This window comes from Girardinichthys multiradiatus, chromosome 15 (genome assembly GCF_021462225.1).
Source record: "Girardinichthys multiradiatus isolate DD_20200921_A chromosome 15, DD_fGirMul_XY1, whole genome shotgun sequence".
In the NCBI taxonomy this organism is placed as follows: domain Eukaryota; kingdom Metazoa; phylum Chordata; class Actinopteri; order Cyprinodontiformes; family Goodeidae; genus Girardinichthys; species Girardinichthys multiradiatus.
Window position 1 is genome coordinate 39,251,989 of NC_061808.1, and position 21,718 is coordinate 39,273,706.

Sequence of the window (21,718 nt, forward strand, 5' to 3'; positions counted from 1 at the left end):
AATTGGAAAAAAAAAGGACCAGAAGCACAGAAAATAAACTGCTGCTTATTACATTTGTGTGGACCAGATCCTAGTTAAAAATAAAAAATAAATTATTTTCCCATTTAGAGCACAACTGAATCCAACGTGCATACTTCCATAAAGGGTTTTGTCACTTCTACCTTTCCTTGTCTACTGTTTTGCTATATAGTACAGTGACAGTGTCAAGTTTCTTTTTTTCTAAATGGAATTTAGAATTGTGGGAGATCAAAATGAATTCACAACATTAATTCACGGAAGAATTTAAAATTCTCCTCCTCACATAAAAAGCCTTTAATGATTTAGCTGCTTCATACATCAGATATCGGATTGTACCATATATTCCCAACAGAGCACTTTGTTCTCAGACTGCAGGTTTACTGGTGCTTCCTAGAGTCTCTAGAAGTACAATGGGAGGCAGATCCTTTAGTTATCAGGCTCTTCTCCTGTGGAACCATCTCCCAGTTTTAGTGTGGGAGGCAGACTCCCCGTCTACTTTTAAGGCTAGGCTTAAAACTCTCCTTTTTAATAAAGCTTATAGTTAGAGTGGCTTAGGTTATCCTGAGCTATCTCTGTAGTTATGCTGCTATAGGCTTAGGCTGCTGGAGGACATAATGACCACTTTCACCCTCTTCGCTACATTCTCATACTACTCTCCAATTGTGCATTATTTGCTGTTATTTCAACTTTTAACTTTATGTTCTCTCTCTTTTCTCTTCCTAGAAGCTACACTTGGCCTGACTCTGTGTCTACCTGTGACACCTTTCTGGAGGGGTCCATCGTGGCAACAACTTAATGCTCACCCTCTACCGATGATACGCTTTGCCCTGTCTTTCAGTGTTTAACCCTGTCTCTCTCCTAGACATAGCTACTGACTGAGCTTTTACTATGACTAATTATATGTGCTCTCTTTCATACTCTAACCTTGAAAACTGGCTCAGAGTTTATCTGTTCTTTCTTTTTAGGTGAAACGACTAAAGGAGCTACATCCATTAACATTTACTTTTCCTTCCCATAGAAAGTACTCCTGGATTAGTGCTTCTGTGTTCTTTTTGTGTCTCTACTCTGTTCTCTCAAATTCCCAGTCGGTCGTGGCAGATGGCCGCTCACACTGAGCCTGGTTCTGCTGGAGGTTTCTTCCTGTTAAAAGGGAGTTTTTCCTCTCCACTGTTGCTACATGTATGCTCAGTATGAGGGATTGCTTCAAAATCAACGCCAGTGACTGTCCAGTGTTGCTACATGCTCATCCAGGAGGAGTGACTGCTACAAATCTCTGACTCTGCAATCTGCTGAATTTCCTTAGATAGAAAAACGTTTTAGTTTAGTTTATTTAGTTTAGTTAATTTTTTCATTTATATAGCGCCAATTCACAACACATGTCGTCTCATGGCACTTCACAAAGGGTTTGGAATGGTATAGGGTTGTTGGGGAGGTTAGATTAAACTACTGAGTGTTAGAGTTTGGCCATTTTAGAATGGGCTATGTGTAGGGGTACTAAGTAAAATAATACACTGATAAACATTCAGTAGAGCCCACTGATGGCCATTGTTATACTAAAAGCCACAAGGATTGGGGGTAGCTCTCTCTGTCAGACTGATTGTAACCATTGGAAAAGAGAAGGGTTCGCACAGGTAGCAGAAATGGAGGGTGTGTTTGCAACTCAACCATAACTGAGCCGGTTTAGGCTAAACCTGACTCCCTCTTACTTTTCTCCCCTTTTTACTTTTATCCAATTTGAATAAATAACTGAATCTGACTGCACTGTTCAATGGTTAGGATTCATTGGAATGTATCTACCTGACTTTGTGAAGTACCTTGAGACGACATGTGTTGTGAATTGGCGCTATATAAATAAACACCAAACTGTTGGCAGATATCCACTGAAAAACGGCTTGAGACCTCAAACTTTGGCAAATCAATAAGATTTCGATGGTTGCTTCAAAACATCAAAGACTTCTGTGAGCAAGATAAGGTTTTTCCACTGATGGATCCTAATCCGTAATTATTAATATTTTCTCTGAGTCATCAGACACCTTGTTAATAACAAAACTAAGTACTTTGGCATTTTTCTTGCTTCCAAATGTTTAATCTCATTCACGGCTCCATCACGGACTATTAGGGTTTGTGGTCTGGTGGTGTGGGAGAAGAAAGTTTACTAATATAAAAATGATGAAGAGACAGCTGGTTTCCTCTCGAAGCCGACGCGGGGGACCTTTTATTCAGAGCACATCTCTGAATACATCTTCATAATACAAAATCCCAAATAATCCCAAATCTCTGACACGAGTCAGGGCATACAGGTCCTTCTCAAAATATTAGCATATTGTGATAAAGTTCATTATTTTCCATAATGTCATGATGAAAATTTAACATTCATATATTTTAGATTCATTGCACACTAACTGAAATATTTCAGGTCTTTTATTGTCTTAATACAGATGATTTTGGCATACAGCTCATAAAAACCCAAAATTCCTATCTCACAAAATTAGCATATTTCATCCGACCAATAAAAGAAAAGTGTTTTTAATACAAAAAACGTCAACCTTCAAATAATCATGTACAGTTATGCACTCAATACTTGGTCAGGAATCCTTTTGCAGAAATGACTGCTTCAATGCGGCGTGGCATGGAGGCAATCAGCCTGTGGCACTGCTGAGGTCTTATGGAGGCCCAGGATGCTTCGATAGCGGCCTTTAGCTCATCCAGAGTGTTGGGTCTTGAGTCTCTCAACGTTCTCTTCACAATATCCCACAGATTCTCTATGGGGTTCAGGTCAGGAGAGTTGGCAGGCCAATTGAGCACAGTGATACCATGGTCAGTAAACCATTTACCAGTGGTTTGGCACTGTGAGCAGGAGCCAGGTCGTGCTGAAAAATGAAATCTTCATCTCCATAAAGCTTTTCAGCAGATGGAAGCATGAAGTGCTCCAAAATCTCCTGATAGCTAGCTGCATTGACCCTGCCCTTGATAAAACACAGTGGACCAACACCAGCAGCTGACACGGCACCCCAGACCATCACTGACTGTGGGTACTTGACACTGGACTTCTGGCATTTCCTTCTCCCCAGTCTTCCTCCAGACTCTGGCACCTTGATTTCCGAATGACATGCAGAATTTGCTTTCATCCGAAAAAAGTACTTTGGACCACTGAGCAACAGTCCAGTGCTGCTTCTCTGTAGCCCAGGTCAGGCGCGTCTGCCGCTGTTTCTGGTTCAAAAGTGGCTTGACCTGGGGAATGCGGCACCTGTAGCCCATTTCCTGCACACGCCTGTGCACGGTGGCTCTGGATGTTTCTACTCCATACTCAGTCCACTGCTTCCGCAGGTCCCCCAAGGTCTGGAATCGGCCCTTCTCCACAATCTTCCTCAGGGTCCGGTCACCTCTTCTCGTTGTGCAGCATTTTCTGCCACACTTTTTCCTTCCCACAGACTTCCCACTGAGGTGCCTTGATACAGCACTCTGGGAACAGCCTATTCGTTCAGAAATTTATTTCTGTGTCTTACCCTCTTGCTTGAGGGTGTCAATAGTGGCCTTCTGGACTGCAGTCAGGTCGGCAGTCTTACCCATGATTGGGGTTTTGAGTGATGAACCAGGCTGGAAGTTTTAAAGGCCTCAGGAATCTTTTGCAGGTGTTTAGAGTTAACTCGTTGATTCAGATGATTAGGTTCATAGCTCGTTTAGAGACCCTTTTAATGATATGCTAATTTTGTGAGATAGGAATTTTGGGTTTTCATGAGCTGTATGCCAAAATCATCCGTATTAAGACAATAAAAGACCTGAAATATTTCAGTTAGTGTGCAATGAATCTAAAATATATGAATGTTAAATTTTCATCATGACATTATGGAAAATAATGAACTTTATCACAATATGCTAATATTTTGAGAAGGACATGTATATATACAAAAATCATGTCTTTGTCAGATATGTCATTTCCATTTACACACACTATCTGGCACACTGAACTGTAATGTTAAAGTGACCTGGTAGGAATATCATAATTCTTTCCAGCTGGACTGTTTCTATCCAACCTACAAGTTCCCTTCAACAATAACAAGTCCATTAGTCTTTCCTCACTCCAAGAACTTTTCTTTATCTAACTTGTTCCCAGACAGGCCTTGCATGCTGCTCAGAGTGACTGTTTCCTTATGCCCAGAACAATCTACACAGAATTAATTCTCACATATGGTAAAATCAATAGTAACACTTTTAATCTACCAAACAAAGCTTTAAGCTTCTACAGTGGCTGGCACTTTTTGAAGCTGTTTAGGAGGAAGAGGAAGATGTTTATCAGCTGTGTAGAGCGCAATCTGTTCTCATTTCTCTCACTGGTGTTTGAAGCTGAGCTTTACTTGGGGGAGTCAGAGTCTTGTAAAAGTGGAGCAAACCTGTTTTGTAGCGGATTTCCTTGAAGAGACGTTTTCCTTTTAGCCGCATTTCCAGATCTTAAGGAAGGGATTTATCTTCGGCTTTGTGCCCAAAGAGTTCCAGGGAGGACTGCTGGTTGGTGCACATTTACTCCAGTAATCTGTTTATTGGTGGTGCTAGTTAAGCTGTCTGTCAGTCCTATTACTGTGTATAATCATTGGTAGGGTTAATCAATTTCTATACCCAGCATTTACCTTCACATTCACTTCTAGCTGAAGAATTTTTATTTCTATCACCAATATTTTCTGAAGAGGTTTTATATAGTCATCTATGGAAAATGGAGGCATCTTGTACTGATTAGCTTCTGTTGCCATGAAAAATGCAGCTTCTCCTACCATCAGCTGGTCCCCTCGAAATTGATTAAAATAAAAAAAGAAAATACTGCTGATAAATCTCTCAATTTCACAGATTTAAAGTTGTTTTTCAGAGTTTTTGGCTGAGTGATATAAAATTGGGAGTAAAAGAATGCAACCAAACAGATCAAGGGTAGAACATGTCCGAGCAAGTAGAAAGGTGAAAGCTTGTTCAAGGTCTGTTTTTTGGTTGTTTACACCTAAACAAAATACCATTTCAGTCCACCATTGTTTAATCCATGCTTTATGGTACAATGGGAACTGTGGATAAATGTTACTTCAGTGCAGTGCCTTGACAGTTCCAGCTGTTCACCATGAACTCCCCACCCCAACACCCCTTTCTACTGCTATTCTGACTGATTTTACTGAATGTGTGACTGGATATTCTTTCAAAGCCTGAAGGAGGAATTTTGCCTCTTGTGGCATCATATTTTCATCTTGGTTCAACATTTGCTATGGTGAATTACTGCATCAGGGCTCTGTTGATGACACATTTGTGCTTGTGAACAAACATAAGGTTCAGATTCTCAGAGTTCAATAATTAAAACATATACAGGTCCTTCTCAAAATATTAGCATATTGTGATAAAGTTCATTATTTTCCATAATGTCATGATGAAAATTTAACATTCATATATTTTAGATTCATTGCACACTAACTGAAATATTTCAGGTCTTTTATTGTCTTAATACAGATGATTTTGGCATACAGCTCATAAAAACCCAAAATTCCTATCTCACAAAATTAGCATATTTCATCCGACCAATAAAAGAAAAGTGTTTTTAATACAAAAAACGTCAACCTTCAAATAATCATGTACAGTTATGCACTCAATACTTGGTCAGGAATCCTTTTGCAGAAATGACTGCTTCAATGCGGCGTGGCATGGAGGCAATCAGCCTGTGGCACTGCTGAGGTCTTATGGAGGCCCAGGATGCTTCGATAGCGGCCTTTAGCTCATCCAGAGTGTTGGGTCTTGAGTCTTTCAATGTTCTCTTCACAATATCCCACAGATTCTCTATGGGGTTCAGGTCAGGAGAGTTGGCAGGCCAATTGAGCACAGTGATACCATGGTCAGTAAACCATTTACCAGTGGTTTGGCACTGTGAGCAGGAGCCAGGTCGTGCTGAAAAATGAAATCTTCATCTCCATAAAGCTTTTCAGCAGATGGAAGCATGAAGTGCTCCAAAATCTCCTGATAGCTAGCTGCATTGACCCTGCCCTTGATAAAACACAGTGGACCAACACCAGCAGCTGACACGGCACCCCAGACCATCACTGACTGTGGGTACTTGACACTGGACTTCTGGCATTTTGGCATTTCCTTCTCCCCAGTCTTCCTCCAGACTCTGGCACCTTGATTTCCGAATGACATGTAGAATTTGCTTTCATCCGAAAAAAGTACTTTGGACCACTGAGCAACAGTCCAGTGCTGCTTCTCTGTAGCCCAGGTCAGGCGCTTCTGCCGCTGTTTCTGGTTCAAAAGTGGCTTGACCTGGGGAATGCGGCACCTGTAGCCCATTTCCTGCACACGCCTGTGCACGGTGGCTCTGGATGTTTCTACTCCAGACTCAGTCCACTGCTTCCGCAGGTCCCCCAAGGTCTGGAATCGGCCCTTCTCCACAATCTTCCTCAGGGTCCGGTCACCTCTTCTCGTTGTGCAGCGTTTTCTGCCACACTTTTTCCTTCCCACAGACTTCCCACTGAGGTGCCTTGATACAGCACTCTGGGAACAGCCTATTCGTTCAGAAATGTCTTTCTGTGTCTTACCCTCTTGCTTGAGGGTGTCAATAGTGGCCTTCTGGACAGCAGTCAGGTCGGCAGTCTTACCCATGATTGGGGTTTTGAGTGATGAACCAGGCTGGGAGTTTTAAAGGCCTCGGGAATCTTTTGCAGGTGTTTAGAGTTAACTCGTTGATTCAGATGATTAGGTTCATAGCTCGTTTAGAGACCCTTTTAATGATATGCTAATTTTGTGAGATAGGAATTTTGGGTTTTCATGAGCTGTATGCCAAAATCATCCGTATTAAGACAATAAAAAACCTGAAATATTTCAGTTAGTGTGCAATGAATCTAAAATATATGAATGTTAAATTTTCATCATGACATTATGGAAAATAATGAACTTTATCACAATATGCTAATATTTTGAGAAGGACCAGTATGTTGTCAGTTTTTCTGCTCACTGTTGGTTAACTCAGGGTTCATATAAAAACTCAGTTGTACCACCTTTCTGTAACCTTCCCCACCCCCCAATGTGATTTAAAGTCGTCTTTTTATTTAATTTACCACCAACAGCTTTTACACAGTATTGCACAATTATCTATGTTCATGTATGTTCATAGGAATGTAACATGACACCTAAGGCTGGAACAGGAATGAAGCAAATGTGTATTTCTGAGTTATTGGTCAAAAAGAAAAATCTACTATGCATATGGAAAACTGAAATAGACTAATAATTATAAAGCACTTAGAAAACCAAACATATTAGCGTGAATATTTATTTTGATCCCAGTTGACCCAAAGTCACATGTTTAGTTTATCTTAACTGTAGAAAAGCAGAGCCCACTAAAGACCTGTGAACTATTCATTTAACATGTCCAAAATAATGCAAACACATTATAATGCTTACCTTCTGCTGCCGAGTGGCCTCCAACACCTCTTTTGTGTGGCACATCGCCATCTCCTTATCTTTAATCTCCTGCTCCAAAACAGCTACTCTGACCTGCAGCTGGCTAACTATACACTCCTTTTCATGGACCTCTGTGTCAAGAGTGCCATTTTCCCTCCTGAGACTTAGGACCTGCTGCTTTAAACGCTGGCATTCCTGCACACAAAAAATTATTCAACAGAAACAACAGAAAAACTTATAGAACATGACACGTTAAGAAATGTCACAATAAATCCAAGTGTTTGTAAGCTTTGAGATAAATTGCTGTGGAACTTAAAGGGGACATGTCATGGCTTTAAAATCTTCCTTTTCACACTTAAATCATTCAGGTGTGGTCCATATAAAGTGGAACTGCAATGCTTTCGTAGCCCACCTATACCCATCTGAAGCAGGTAAGGGCCCTTGAGTTCGTTAAAACCCCTAAACTGAACTTATTACTATTGTAACTGTCTCAAGTTTCACTCACCTTCAAGATATAGTACACTAGTGCTGTAACGTTCTCTGTTCCTTTTAACGACCCTTTAAAGGAATAACGGAATGCACAGTAATGCAAAACGCATGAATTGTTTTAAACAAACCTCACTTTAGCTTATTTCCTATACAAAATATCAACTTAGAAATTACCAAGCAACACACAGTATTATAGTTTTGACCTTATATTGAAGTAAAAAAAACAACAATATATTTCAAAGCATGTGCAACAAAACAAACAAAAATGTCAATATGTAGTAATGTTTCCAGTTTCAGATTGTCCAAACAATTTTAATCAAATGATGTGGGCCCACACTCTCTAACCTACATCTAAGCCGGCACCTATTTCGGTAAATTGTTCAACAAAACAAAACCCTCATTACAGGCCTGATGATGAGAAAAGTGAGGAACGTGATACTCCACCGTCTCTAACCCTTGGGAATGTCACCTGTCCACGAGTCCCAATAGGAAAAGAAAATGATGATGTAGGATGTTATCAGCTCCTTCACTGGTCCCTCAGTGCACCAAGACTAATCCTATTCCTTGCTGGGGGACTTCAACGCTGACGTTGGCAATGAGACCTGGAGGGGTGTGGTTGGGAGGAATTGGCCTCCCATTCTGGTGTTTTGTTATTGGACTTCTGTGCTCGTCATGGATTGTCCATAACTAACATCATGTTCAAGCATAAGAGTGTCCATATGTGCTCTTGGCACCAGGACACCCTAGGCCGCAGTTCGATGATCGACTATGTTGTTGTGTCATCTGATCTGTAGCCGCATGTCTTGGGTGAATGACACTTGGGTGAAGAGGGGAGTGGAGCTTTTCACTGACCACTACCTGGTGGTGAGCTGGCTCCGATGGTGGGGGAGGATGCGGGTCAGACCTGGCAGACCCAGACGAATCTTAAGGGTCTGCTGGGAACGCCTGGCGGAGTCTCCTGTGAGGCGGAGCTTCAACTCCCACCTCCGGGAGAGCTTCAAACTCATTCTGGGGGACATTGAGTCCGAGTGGGCCATGTTCCGCCCCTCCATTGCCGAGGCAGCTACAGTAAGGGTACCGGCAGTCCAAGCGACATGCGGCACGGCTGGTTGCTGAGGCAAAACCTCGGGCATGGGAGGAGTTTGGAGAGGCCATGGAAAACGACTTTCGTATGGCTTCGAGGCGATTCTGGTCCACCATCCGGCGTCTCGGGGTGGGATGTGCTGCTGACCTCAACTTGGGAAGTCGTGGGTCGGTGGGCAGAGTACTTCGAAGACCTCCTCAATCCCACCGGCACGTCTTCCACTGAGGAAGCGGAGCCTGGGGTACTTGGGGCGGGCTCTCCAATCTCTGGTGCTGAGGTCATCGAGGTGATTAAATACTCCTCGGTGGCAAGGCCCCGGGGGTGGATGAGATTTTCCCAGAGTTCCTTAAGGCTCTGGATGTTGTAGGGCTGTGTTGGTTAACGCAACTCTGCAGCATCACTTGGAGATCAGGGGCAGTTCTACTGGATTGGCAGAGGTGGCGGTCCCCCTATTCAAAAAGTGGGGTTTTCGTCCTGGCCGTGGAACACTGGACCAGCTCTACAGCCTCAGCAGGGTTCTGAAGCGTGCATGGGAGTTTGCCCGACCAGTCTACATGTTCTTTGTGGACTTGGAGAAGGAGTTCAACCGTGTCTCCGGGCCTGGTACCCCATACTCCGGGAGTATGGGGTACCAGACCCTTTGACATGGGCTGTTAGGTCCCGGTACGACAAGTGTCAGAGCTTGGTCCACATTGCCGGCAGTAAGTCAAACTTGTTTCCAGTGAGGGTTGGACTCCGCCAACATTCCCCTTTGTCACGGTAATGCTCCACTTGTGAAAGTAAATCTGTACCGTTCCCTGTACTCAGCTTCTTGCCCATCTCTGATACACCCCCACGACTGCAGAATCATCTGAGTATCTATGTAAATGACAAGAGTCTGTCTTGTACCGGTGTACAAAATAAGGTGTACAAAATGAAAAGGAATGGTGAGAGCACACTCCCTTATGGTGCCCCTGTTCTGCTGAGTACCTTGTTTGACACACAGTCAAACTGTGGTCTGTTTGTCAGGTAGTCTTTGATCCAGGAGATTAAGGCCTCCACCTGATTCTTCTGGCGTTTCTGACAAAGCAAATCAGATTGAACTGTGTTAAATGCACTGGACACACTTCAACCTGATATGATGAGATCAGAACAAATGCAATATGTGGTGCGGCTAAGGTTGATACATGGTTACTGTGGCAAATGCCTAATTGAAAACCTGATACATAAAAAAAAATGGCTTGTTGCAGCTGGTTGCCATGGAGACTTAATACAGTCAAGAGAAGAAACACTGCAGAACAAGGAGTCGCACAGTGTTAGTGCCAGCATGGGTTCAATGAAGAAAGTTTTTTTCTGTTTCCACTTTGTTGCCTTTTGGTTAATGATTAAACATCCAGGCTGGGGGGAGGGGGTATGTTAAGAAAAATACATTGCATATGTACATGTTTACATGGGATGTAAATATTACATTTCCACTAAAATGCAGTGACTATAATGACTGCGCTAAGTTAAATGGTCTATATGCAAAGCTCTGTTACTCCATATCTGTTCTTTGTAATATCTTTGACCAACCGAGGAATTTTTTTCTGCCAGGAGAGAATAAAAAATAGAATGATCTGAAAATATTGAAGATTCCTCTTTCATATGAAGATGAACATAGAATCAAAACGAAGTATTGTCAGGTAGGAGAGGACAGACCAGCATTTTGCAACCATGATTGAGATTAAAGAAGTTATATATGATTGAATGAGAAATTATTCTTTAAACTATCAAATGAATTGCATGATTGGTATACATACTAAGAAATAAAAAAAATATTGAATCTTAGGATTATCAATTTATATCAAAGATTATGGGATTGATGGTGATTGATGAATATAAATGGTACATGATGTTGATTTTCATAACAATTATATTAAACTTTACCACTAAATTTTATATGTAAGAGAAATTATGTTAATGAACTCTGATATATGAATAGAAATGATAAAATGGTAAAAAGTGATGTTTTTTACCTGCAACTGAAGTTAATGCTGTTGTAAATTATCTGTGTTGTAAGATTTGAAACATTGGTTAAGGGAAATGGAAGGCTGAGTAAGTAGGGAGTAGAACAGATGCTGATAACTGAGGAGCTAGGAGTGGTGACTTGCAGAAAGTCCCTGAGTAAGAAAAGGACTGTCAGCAGATGACTCAAGATTGATGCAAAACACATGACCTAAGGGACGTTAGAAGAATTTGAAGGTAAAGGACCAGCTTATGTGACTAGTAACCAATAATAACCAATCATGGCAAAAAAAAAAAACTGGCCAATAAAGGCTAGAATTTGCTCTCTAAAATGATCAGAAAATAGGAACTGGTTGGTTGTTTCCTCGCAGAATACCTACAAGTAAGATCCAAGACTGAGAAGAACTGCAGATGGTTCAGAGGACCCGAGCCACAAAGAGCTGAGGATTCTGCAATGCAAAGAGGTTCAACCAGTGAGCCTTAATGGGCTGTGGCTTTCAATTGGGTATGTGTTGCCAGCAGCTGTTAAAACCCAGACAACAGAGAGAACGTAGTCAGGGAACTCTGGAGGCCCAATTGTTCCAGACAGTGGGCAAAAGACATTTTCATCATAAGGTCTTCTCTCAACTCTTTGGACTCTGTATGCTCCTGGGGCCTCATGTACAAAACTGAGCGCAGCTTTCATACTAAAGGTTTGCTGTAGAGAGAAATTCTGAAACTTGTGCCGCACAAAAAAATTCAGATGTACGAAACTGTGCGTAGACATGTAGCCTTCATATATCCCAATTTACAATGAATTCTGCGCAGGTGCACGTGGCACTTGCTCAGCCCCTAACTACATATAAAAAGTAGTATAAATAACCTGAAGGCATCCACCATGGGTCCATGACAACAGTGCTGCAACAGTCCGCACCTGTTCCTTTAGGCAGAAAAACACTAAGAGAGGATTTGTCTACACATAATGCATGCATACAGTTAAGATTCTGCAGTTGTGGGGTGGATCAGAGACAGACAAGAAGATGAGTACAGGAAGGTGGTGGACCGCTTTGTGGCATGGTGTGGAAACAATCATCTCATCTTGAATGCGACTAAAACAAAAGGAGATGATTGTAGATTTTAAGAGAAACAGGAAGAAGTCAAAAACTATTTCCATCATGGGAGAAGAGTGGTGGAGGAGAATAAATACCTCGGTCTTCACCTGGACAACAGACTGGAGTGGAGATGCAACTGTGAAGCCATCTACAAGGGACAGAGCAGACTGTACTTTTTGAGGAAGGTTAGGTCCTTCGGTGTTTTCAGCAAGATGCTGCATATCTTCTGTAAGTCTGTTTCACAGAGTGTGATCTCTTCTGCCATCATCTGCTGGGGAAGCAGCATCAAATGGTAAAATGGTAAATGGACGGAACTTATATAGCGCCTTTCCAGTCATACAGACCACCAAGCGCTTTACACTAGAGCCACATTCACCCAACCGCACTCACTAACGCAGATCGGTAGGCAACTTGAGGTTAAGTGCCTTGCCCAGGGGCACATCGACATACAGCAGGAGGAAGCTGGAATCAAACCCACAACCTTCCGATTGCAAGACGACTACTCTTCCTACTGAGCCACAGTCGCATCAGAACCAAGGACTTAAAAAAGCTCAACAAGCTGATAAAGAAACTTGGCTCTGTTCTGGGGACTCCTCTGGAGATCATTGTGCAAAGAAGGATTCTTCATAAAATGAGGAACATTATGGAGAACCCTGAGCATCCTCTTCATGGGACTGTCCTACAACTACAGAGTGTCTTCAGTGAGAGGCTTCTTCAGATGAGCTGTAAGACAGAGCGCTACAGGAGATCCTTCCTGCCCACAGCAATCAGCATCTACAACGGCTCTTTGAAGAGACCTACATAATGAGCTACAACAAAATTTAATTTCACTTTGGGATTAATAAAGTATTTTTTAATTGAATTGAATTAATGAGGGATGTTTTCAGCTAGTTAGAGCAAACCAACATCTTGAATGACAACATGACTCAAACCCGGCAGTAAATAACGCGTTTGTCAGCTCGTACCCATTTAGTCCTACAATGTCTGCGTCAAATCCACACGTCACTGTCCAGCTGGAGCCTTGAGCTCAATTGCAACTTAATGCTGATCATTGTAATGATTCATATATTTTAGATTCATTGCACACTAACTGAAATATTTCAGGTCTTTTATTGTCTTAATACGGATGATTTTGGCATACAGCTCATGAAAACCCAAAATTCCTATCTCACAAAATTAGCATATCATTAAAAGGGTCTCTAAACGAGCTATGAACCTAATCATCTGAATCAACGACTGCCGACCTGTCTGCTGTCCAGAAGGCCACTATTGACACCCTCAAGCAAGAGGGTAAGACACAGAAAGAAATTTCTGAACGAATAGGCTGTTCCCAGAGTGCTGTATCAAGGCACCTCAGTGGGAAGTCTGTGGGAAGGAAAAAGTGTGGCAGAAAACGCTGCACAACGAGAAGAGGTGACCGGACCCTGAGGAAGATTGTGGAGAAGGGCCGATTCCAGACCTTGGGGGATCTGCGGAAGCAGTGGACTGAGTCTGGAGTAGAAACATCCAGAGCCACCGTGCACAGGCGTGTGCAGGAAATGGGCTACAGGTTCCCCACATTCCAAGCCACTTTTGAACCAGAAACAGCAGCAGAAGCGCCTGACCTGGGCTACAGAGAAGCAGCACTGGACTGTTGCTCAGTGGTCTAAAGTACTTTTTTCGGATGAAAGCAAATTCTGCATGTCATTCGGAAATCAAGGTGCCAGAGTCTGGAGGAAGACTGGGGAGAAGGAAATGCCAAAATGCCAGAAGTCCAGTGTCAAGTACCCACAGTCAGTGATGGTCTGGGGTGCCTTGTCAGCTGCTGGTGTTGGTCCACTGTGTTTTATCAAGGGTAGGGTCAATGCAGCTAGCTATCAGGAGATTGTGGAGCACTTCATGCTTCCATCTGCTGAAAAGCTTTATGGAGATGAAGATTTCTTTTTTCAGCACGACCTGGCACCTGCTCACAGTGCCAAAACCACTAGTAAATGGTTTACTGACCATGGTATCACTGTGCTCAATTGGCCTGCCAACTCTCCTGACCTGAACCCCATAGAGAATTTGTGGGATATTGTGAAGAGAACGTTGAGAGACTCAAGACCCAACACTCTGGATGAGCTAAAGGCCGCTATCAAAGCATCCTGGGCCTCCATAAGACCTCAGCAGTGCCACAGGCTGATTGCCTCCATGCCACGCCGCATTGAAGCAGTCATTTCTGCCAAAGGATTCCTGACCAAGTATTGAGTGCATAACTGTACAGGATTATTTGAAGGTTGACGTTTTTTGTATTAAAAACACTTTTCTTTTTTTGGTCGGATGAAATATGCTAATTTTGTGAGATAGGAATTTTGGGTTTTCATGAGCTGTATGCCACAATCATCCGTATTAAGACAATAAAAGACCTGAAATATTTCAGTTAGTGTGCAATGAATCTAAAATATATGAATGTTAAATTTTCATCATGACATTATGGAAAATAATGAACTTTATCACAATATGCTAATATTTTGAGAAGGACCTGTAGTATAAAGGAAACATGCGTTGAGGAGGCAAATGGGCCATTGCATTAGTGAGACACATTTGCACATCGCAAATATGTTTAATTAAATTTCTATTTACAACAGTATCTTTACATACAGATGGTGGCATTATAGCAGTATCAGTGTGGTCCATAGGTCTAATTACATTCAGAAATCGGCTCCTTGCTGCTAATGAGATCCACAGTTTAAGGGAACTTATATCTGAGCAACATACGGACTGTTAAATACCCGGTCTGTCAATCAGCTCCCTCTGTAGAGCTTTGGTCGAAGGGCCACAGCGTAATGAGAACTTGGAACTGGCACCCGCAACGCACAGTTCCTTCTGGTTTCCTTCTGTAACACTGAGGCCAGTTCCATGCAGAGCTCCAAGATGATTGCACTGGGCAATCTAAATCGGCTAATAAGCAATACATCATCATGTGCCAGCAGGTCAGTGCGATATGTGAAAAATATCCTCCAGCTGTGCCAAAGCTGTCCCACAATTACGCGCAACTTTATGCAGCCATTTATGGACATGTGTCCATAAATACACATGTCTCCAGCTTGTCCACCTTAGAAATCATCAAACCTCACTTAATTGGAATTAATCTGCTATGCCACTTTCTTTTTCAGTGAGAAAAAAAGTGTTCCATAGATGATTCACATGCATTTTATGCTTCTCAATGCACAGACCGATGGTAAATGGCCTGTTCTTGTATAGCGCTTTATCAAGTCCAGAGACCCAAAAGCGCTTCACACTACATTCAGTCATCCACCCTTTCATACACACATTCACACACTGAAAGTGGTGAGCTACATTGTAGCCACAGCTGCCCTGGGGCACGCTGACAGAAGTGAGGCTGCCATACACAGGCACTACCGAGCCCTCTGACCACCCTCAGTAGGCAAGGCGGGTGTACAGTCTTGCCCAAGGACACAACGACTGAGACAGAGATAGCGGGGGCTCAAACCGGCAACCCACTGGTTACAAGACGAAACCCTGCCACCAACGACACGGTTGCCCCCCCAATGAGGATTTAAATCTACAGGTGACAAAAACAGAGGAACTTTACGGTTTATATCCGATTGAGGTTGTTTCCATCATTTTCTGAGGTGTTGCATTATTGTGTAAGGCTAAATGTAATTCAGTTTCATCGATTGGATTTAAACCATAAAAGCTCAAACTCATGGAAATAATTAGGTTTGATGCTCCATGAATTAAATAAAACTGAATGGAGTCACATTTCAGTGTATTTAGGTGAATTTTAGTTCTCTGTAGTTTATTATTGTCGACTGAAAAAGTTTGCAAGGCCACCGCACATTTCATGGATTTTATTTCAACATTCCTTTTGGTACATGCAGATTTGTGCGTAAAACATTGCCCTGCAAGGTTTTTGTGCACAAGTACGCTTTTGTACCATGAGGCCCCTGATCATCAAGACCCAAGACAACAGCGCTCGTTTACTCAGAGGAAGGAAACCGTGGACTTCACTTTGCCTTTCGCCCGAGAAATCGGGCTGTTGCCTCTTGAAAGATCCATCAAGGTATGAAAGACTCTCCGTCCCTCAAAGTCTCCATTTTGAACAATTCAGTCTCGGCGTCAGGGAAAGTTAGGTTAATTGATTATTCTATATTACTTGATTATTCTTTGTAGCTAAATTTTATGCTGTTACTGATCCCTGCAAAAGCATTACTAATTAAAGAAACATACATTTTGTCACCTTCATTGTTCAGTTCTTCAATGGTAGCAAAAACTGGGACTCAAGCAGAGTCACTAAAACTAACCTAACCCAAATAGCAAGAGCAAGTTGTAAAATAAGGGAAGCTGGCAGCTGTTAACAGAAGTGACCAAGGTGACTGCAGGGCTAGTTACATATGTTCAACTCATCGGCTGAAGAAGGGTGTGACTCCTGGATGTAGGCTGTTAAGAGGCCAGGTGTGTCCTTCCCGACACCAGCTTAAACAGATTACCCAGAAACTGTGTTCAGAGTAGACTTGTCAGGTTTAGGGAGATCTAGACCATGAATGAAGTGTAAAGCTCCTGGTTTTCTACCCAAAAGATATTCTGAGTGTAACTGCATCTAGATGGATGAACCACAGCATGAAAGCAAAGCCACAACATGTCCGTTCCCACAAAATCTTGGTAGAAATTGCTGCACATCATCATACGACAAATATGGGTATTTATTGATTTACCACCCAAAATTTATTTGGGCTAACAAACATTGCTTATTGTGTTAAATGTTGTCGTTTGATTACCCCTAAATAACTACCAAACCTCAAATTATTTGGACATTTTTTGATGTGTCAGGTTTAATCAAATAAATATGTACCTAAATGGATTTCATCCTGTTTGTAGGGGCATTGTAGGACATTTGTGTACTGGGCATACACATCTAAAATTTAGTCCCCCTTTGCTATCCTTTAAACCATGAATTTCAGAAATGAAAACAATGTGCCTTCAAGGTAAGGTTTCCACCATTGCCCTCAAGCTGTTTAGACATTCCTCATTTAAATAGAAAATGAGACAATGCTACCCATGACTCTCTTTTTAAACATGTGGGGTATAAAGCAGCAGCCTACAGCCCTGTCACCTACCTCCTCCAACCCAGTTACTTTAATTTTTAGGTCTCGGGTGATGGATTCATTCTTGTATCTTCTCTCTGTCAGCTCTCTGCAGGAAGTCTCCAGCTCAGTCACTCTGCTTTGGAGCTGCTGTGTGCCCTTTATACGAGCACTCTCCAGCCCCTGGCGCAGTTGCTCCGTCTCGTGTTGAAATTTGCTCTGTAACTGAAAAACAGCACGACATAAATCATTGGATCTTATCTCTAATTGTCAAATAAGCTGTCCATGCACTAATAGGCAAGACTGCATCTGGATTTTTAAACATTTTCATGGTAGATATTTAAAAATTCTTCGTACTAAAGACAAAGCACCCATGACTGTGGATGACTGGATGAAAGTGGCATTGTAGTATTCAATCATCAATCTGTGCTGGACTAATTTAAAATGGACCCTCGGGGAACGCAACATGTGATTTTTGTGGTCTCTGATGTAAAGTTACCTACCGACACAAAAACGTAACTGTCCTTCAAGTAGGATTTAAACCAATCGAATACTGTTCCACAAAGGACGACACAGTTTTCCAGGCCCTCTCATAAAATGGAGTGATCAACTGTGTTGAATGCTGCACTAAGGTCCAATAACGCCAGTGCTGTTGTTCTTCCACAGTCTGCATTTATACTGTCATTCAACACCTTGTCAAGGGCAGTCTCTGTACTGTGGTGAGCAAGGATGCCTGCCTGGAAGACATCAAAGCGGCTGGTCATTGTTAGGAAGTTGTTTAACTGCTGAAACACAGCTTTTTCAAAAATCTTACTGATGAAGGGGAGGTTTGAGATAGGCCTGTAGTTCTGCAGTAGCAGCTTGTCCACGTTGCTCTTTTTCAGTAGTGGTTTGATAATTGCTGTTTTTAGGGCCTGGGGGAAAACACCTGACAAAAGGGATGTGTTTATTATTTGAGTTAAATCAGACGTTATGACAGGCAAAGCTTTTTTAAGGAACGCTGTGCGTAAAACATCGAGAGAGCAGGAAGAATTGCTGTACGATTTCTTCTAAATTTCTGTAGAAATTGGGAAATTTTGTCAAAATCAGTTCTAGTTGGAAGCAACTTCGGTACTGGACTTGATATGGATGTGCTGAATGCCTCTGATCTTTTGGGGTGTTTCAGTGAAGAAGTTAGCAAATTAATTGCAGGCCCTGGTAGAGTGGGGTTCAGATGCTACAGTTACAATAGGGTTTGTTAACTTGTTGATCGTGGTAAATAAGGCACGAGCATTAATAATGTTTTTGCTGATGATCTCAGAAAAAACTGGAGGTAGCAGAGTAAATCTGGTTAAATGTTTCAGCAGCATCGTCCTTAAAGATGCATTTTCTAATAATGTCTCTTTGGCATAGTCATTGGAGATGACGCTTTCAAAAATAACAGATAGGGTAACATCAGTTACAGACACTTTGGAAATGTTTAGACCCTAAGTGATGATCAATTCCAAAATATCAGAATCAGTTTTATTGCCAAGTTCGTACATACAAACAAGTTATTTGACTCCGGTACACTTTGCTCTCTGGTTTTGTTTTTGCATTACAGAACATACATATATACAATATACAAATATACACATCTATACATAAAAAGGTTCATTTGCAACATCTGTATGCTGTTTTTTTATACTCTATTGAATGTTTAACAGAGAAACAGCCTGGGGGAAGAAACTGTCTCTGTGGTGGCTGGTTTTAGTGAACAGTGCTCTGTAGCGGCGGCCTGAAGGTAAAGCTCTGAACAGTTTATGTGCAGGGTGTGTGGGGTCTGCAGAGATTTTTGCAGCTCTTTTTCTGACCCTAGACTTGTATAAGTCCTGGATGGAGGGAAGGTCAGCCCTGATTATTCTCTCTGCAGTCCTGATTATTCGTTGCAGTCTGGACCTTTCCTGTTTTGTGGTAGAGCTAAACCACACTGAGCTGGATGAAGACAGGACAGACTGAATGATGGCAGTGTAGAAGATGACCAGCAGCTCCTGTGGAAGGTTGTACTTCTTGAGTTGTCTCAGGAAGTACAGTCTCTGCTGGGCCTTCTTTCGAACAGTGTCTATGTGTGAGGACCATCTCAGGTCCTCAGAGACGGTGGTTCCTAGGAATCTGAAGTGGTCCACAGCCGACACAGTGTTGTTGAGGATGGTGAGGGGGGTGTATGGGGGTGGTGTTCTCCGAAAGTCCACCATTTCCACAGTCTTGAGTGGGTTGAGTTCAAGGTAGTTCTGACAACACCAGTGTACCAGCCGATCCACCTCCTGTCTGTATGCAGACTCATCACCGTCCTGGATCAGACCAATGACAGTGGTGTCTTCTACAAACTTAAGGAGTCTCACGGACGTGTCCGCTGAGGTGCAGTCATTTGTGTAGAGGGAGAAGAGGAGTGGGGCTAGAACACACCCCTGTGGGGCACCAGTACTTATAGATCTGCTGTGGGAGAAGATGCTACCCAGTCTCACCTGCTGCTGTCGGTCTGTCAGGAAGCTGTTGATCCACTGACAGGTGGAGGCTGGGACGTTGAGCTGGGTGAGCTTCTGGTGGAAGATGTCTGGTATGATGGTGTTGAAGGCCGAGCTGAAGTCTACAAAAAGGATCCTGGCGTACGTCCCTGGGTGGTCGAGGTGTTGCAGGATGAAGTGTAGGCCTAAGTTGACAGCATCATCTGCCGACCTGTTTGCTCGGTAAGCAAATTGCAGGGGGTCCAGCAGGGGGCCTGTGATGTCTTTCAGCTGCTTCAACACCAGCCGCGCAAAGGATTTCATGACCACAGACGTCAGGGCTACAGGCCTGTAGTCATTTAATCCTATGATGGTGTGTTTCTTGGGCACTGGGATGATGGTGGATCGTTTGAGGCAGGAGGGGACCTCACACATCTCCAGTGACTTGTTGAAGATCCGGGTGAAGATCGGAGCGAGTTGATTTGCACAAGCTTTCAGGCATGATGGGGACATGTTATCAGATCCTCCAGCTTTCTTTGTTTTCATGTGCTGAAAGAGCCCGTTTACATCTTCCTCGGAGATCTTTAGTGCAGGCAGAGGATCTGAAGGTAGGGGGTTGGTAGCTTTGTGGGAAGAACTTGTTCCTGTATGGGATGTGGAGAAGATGATTTGAGGCGTGAACGGCTTCCTGTCATGTCTGCAGTAAAAGCCATTCAGACGATTAGCCAGGAGAGGATTCTGTTCAGGATCGGTGGGGGGGCTCCTATAGGCAGTCAGGTTTCTCAGACCAGTCTATACAGCCGAGGTATCACCAGTAGAAAGGCTGTTCTTTAGCTTCTCACTGTAGCTTCTCTTGGCTGCTTTGATCTCCTTTGTTAGTTTGTTCCTGGCCTGCCTGTACCGCGCCCAATCTCCAATGCTGTGAGCTTCTTCCTTGTCCTTGTGCAGATTCCTGAGGTGTGGAGTAAACCATGGCTTGTTGTTCCCAAAGGTGCAGAAGGTCTTGGTCTGCACACATATGTCCTCACAGAAACTGATGTATGATGTCACCACATCAGTTAGTTGGTTTAAGTCAGTGGCTGAGGTTTCAAAAACAGTCCACAGTCTGTGCATTCAAAGCAGGCCTGTAGCGTCTGCTTTGATTCCTCAGTCCACTTCTTAACAGTGTGAACTGTGGGTTTGGAAGCTCTTAGTCTCCGTCAGTAGGTTGGGATGAGGTGGATAAGAGAATGATCCGAAAAACCCCGAGCAGCCCTGGTAACAGCATGAGTCCTTTAAACCTGTGTAACAACGGTCCAGTGTATTTTGGTCTCTGGTGGGACACTTAATATGCTGTCTGTATTTGGGAAGTTCATTGGAGAGGTTTGCTCTGTTAAAATCTCCCAGTATTATGATGACAGAGTCTGTGTGTTTTTTCTCCATGTCTGTAATCAGCTCAGCGAGATGTTTTTCCGCGGCAGAAGTGCATCAATGCGGTGGAAAATATGAGCCAATTATTATAAACAAGGAAAACTTCCTCGGCGAATAAAACAGTTTACAGTTTATATAAAATGCCTCCAGATCAGGACTACATGTTTTCCCCAGCACTTTTATGTCTCTGCACCAACCTTCATTTATATAAAAGCAGATTCCGCCTCCTTGCTACTTCCTCGATAGCTCCGCGCTGTGATCCGCTCTGAGCAGCTGGAAGTCCGGCAACAGCAGTGCGCAGTCCGGGATGTTTTCACTCAGCCATGTCTCGGTAAAGCAGAGAATCGCTGATCCGCGGAGGTCCGAGTTTTTACCGGTGAGGAGAAGCAGCTCGTCCATCTTGTTGCTTAGAGAGCGGACATTTGCCAGATGGATTGAAGGCAGTGGTGTTCGTAGACCTTTTTTGAGGAGTTTTACCAGCGCGCCAGCACGTTTCCACCTCTGGCGCTTTCGGCGCAGTATCCCATAGAGTGCCGCAGCTCCGCTTGCCAGAAGCTCAGTGAACCTCGGATCGATGAGAGATGGTGAAAAAAAATCCCAAGAGAGGACTCTGATGTTGAGAGGTTCCTCTCTGCTGAATGAGACCACAGAATTGTGGCCCGGGACCACAGTACTGTGGCTCGAAAAACATATAAACGC

The 21,718-nt window shown here is 43.0% G+C and overlaps 1 protein-coding gene across 2 annotated transcripts in view; it reads right to left on the reverse strand.

Moving 5' to 3' along the window:
• Positions 1–21,718, reverse strand: part of sass6 (SAS-6 centriolar assembly protein) — an 88,065-nt gene that overhangs the window by 32,062 nt on the left and 34,285 nt on the right. Inside the window, exons 8-10 of one of the 2 annotated variants that reach the window (XM_047387051.1) lie at positions 17,181–17,372; positions 9,977–10,066; positions 7,435–7,629 (exon numbers count right to left, since the gene is read on the reverse strand). In XM_047387051.1, the coding sequence (XP_047243007.1) occupies positions 7,435–7,629; positions 9,977–10,066; positions 17,181–17,372 (477 nt within the window). The remainder of the gene's footprint in view (positions 1–7,434; positions 7,630–9,976; positions 10,067–17,180; positions 17,373–21,718) is intronic. The other variant, XM_047387052.1, reaches the window with a different exon arrangement.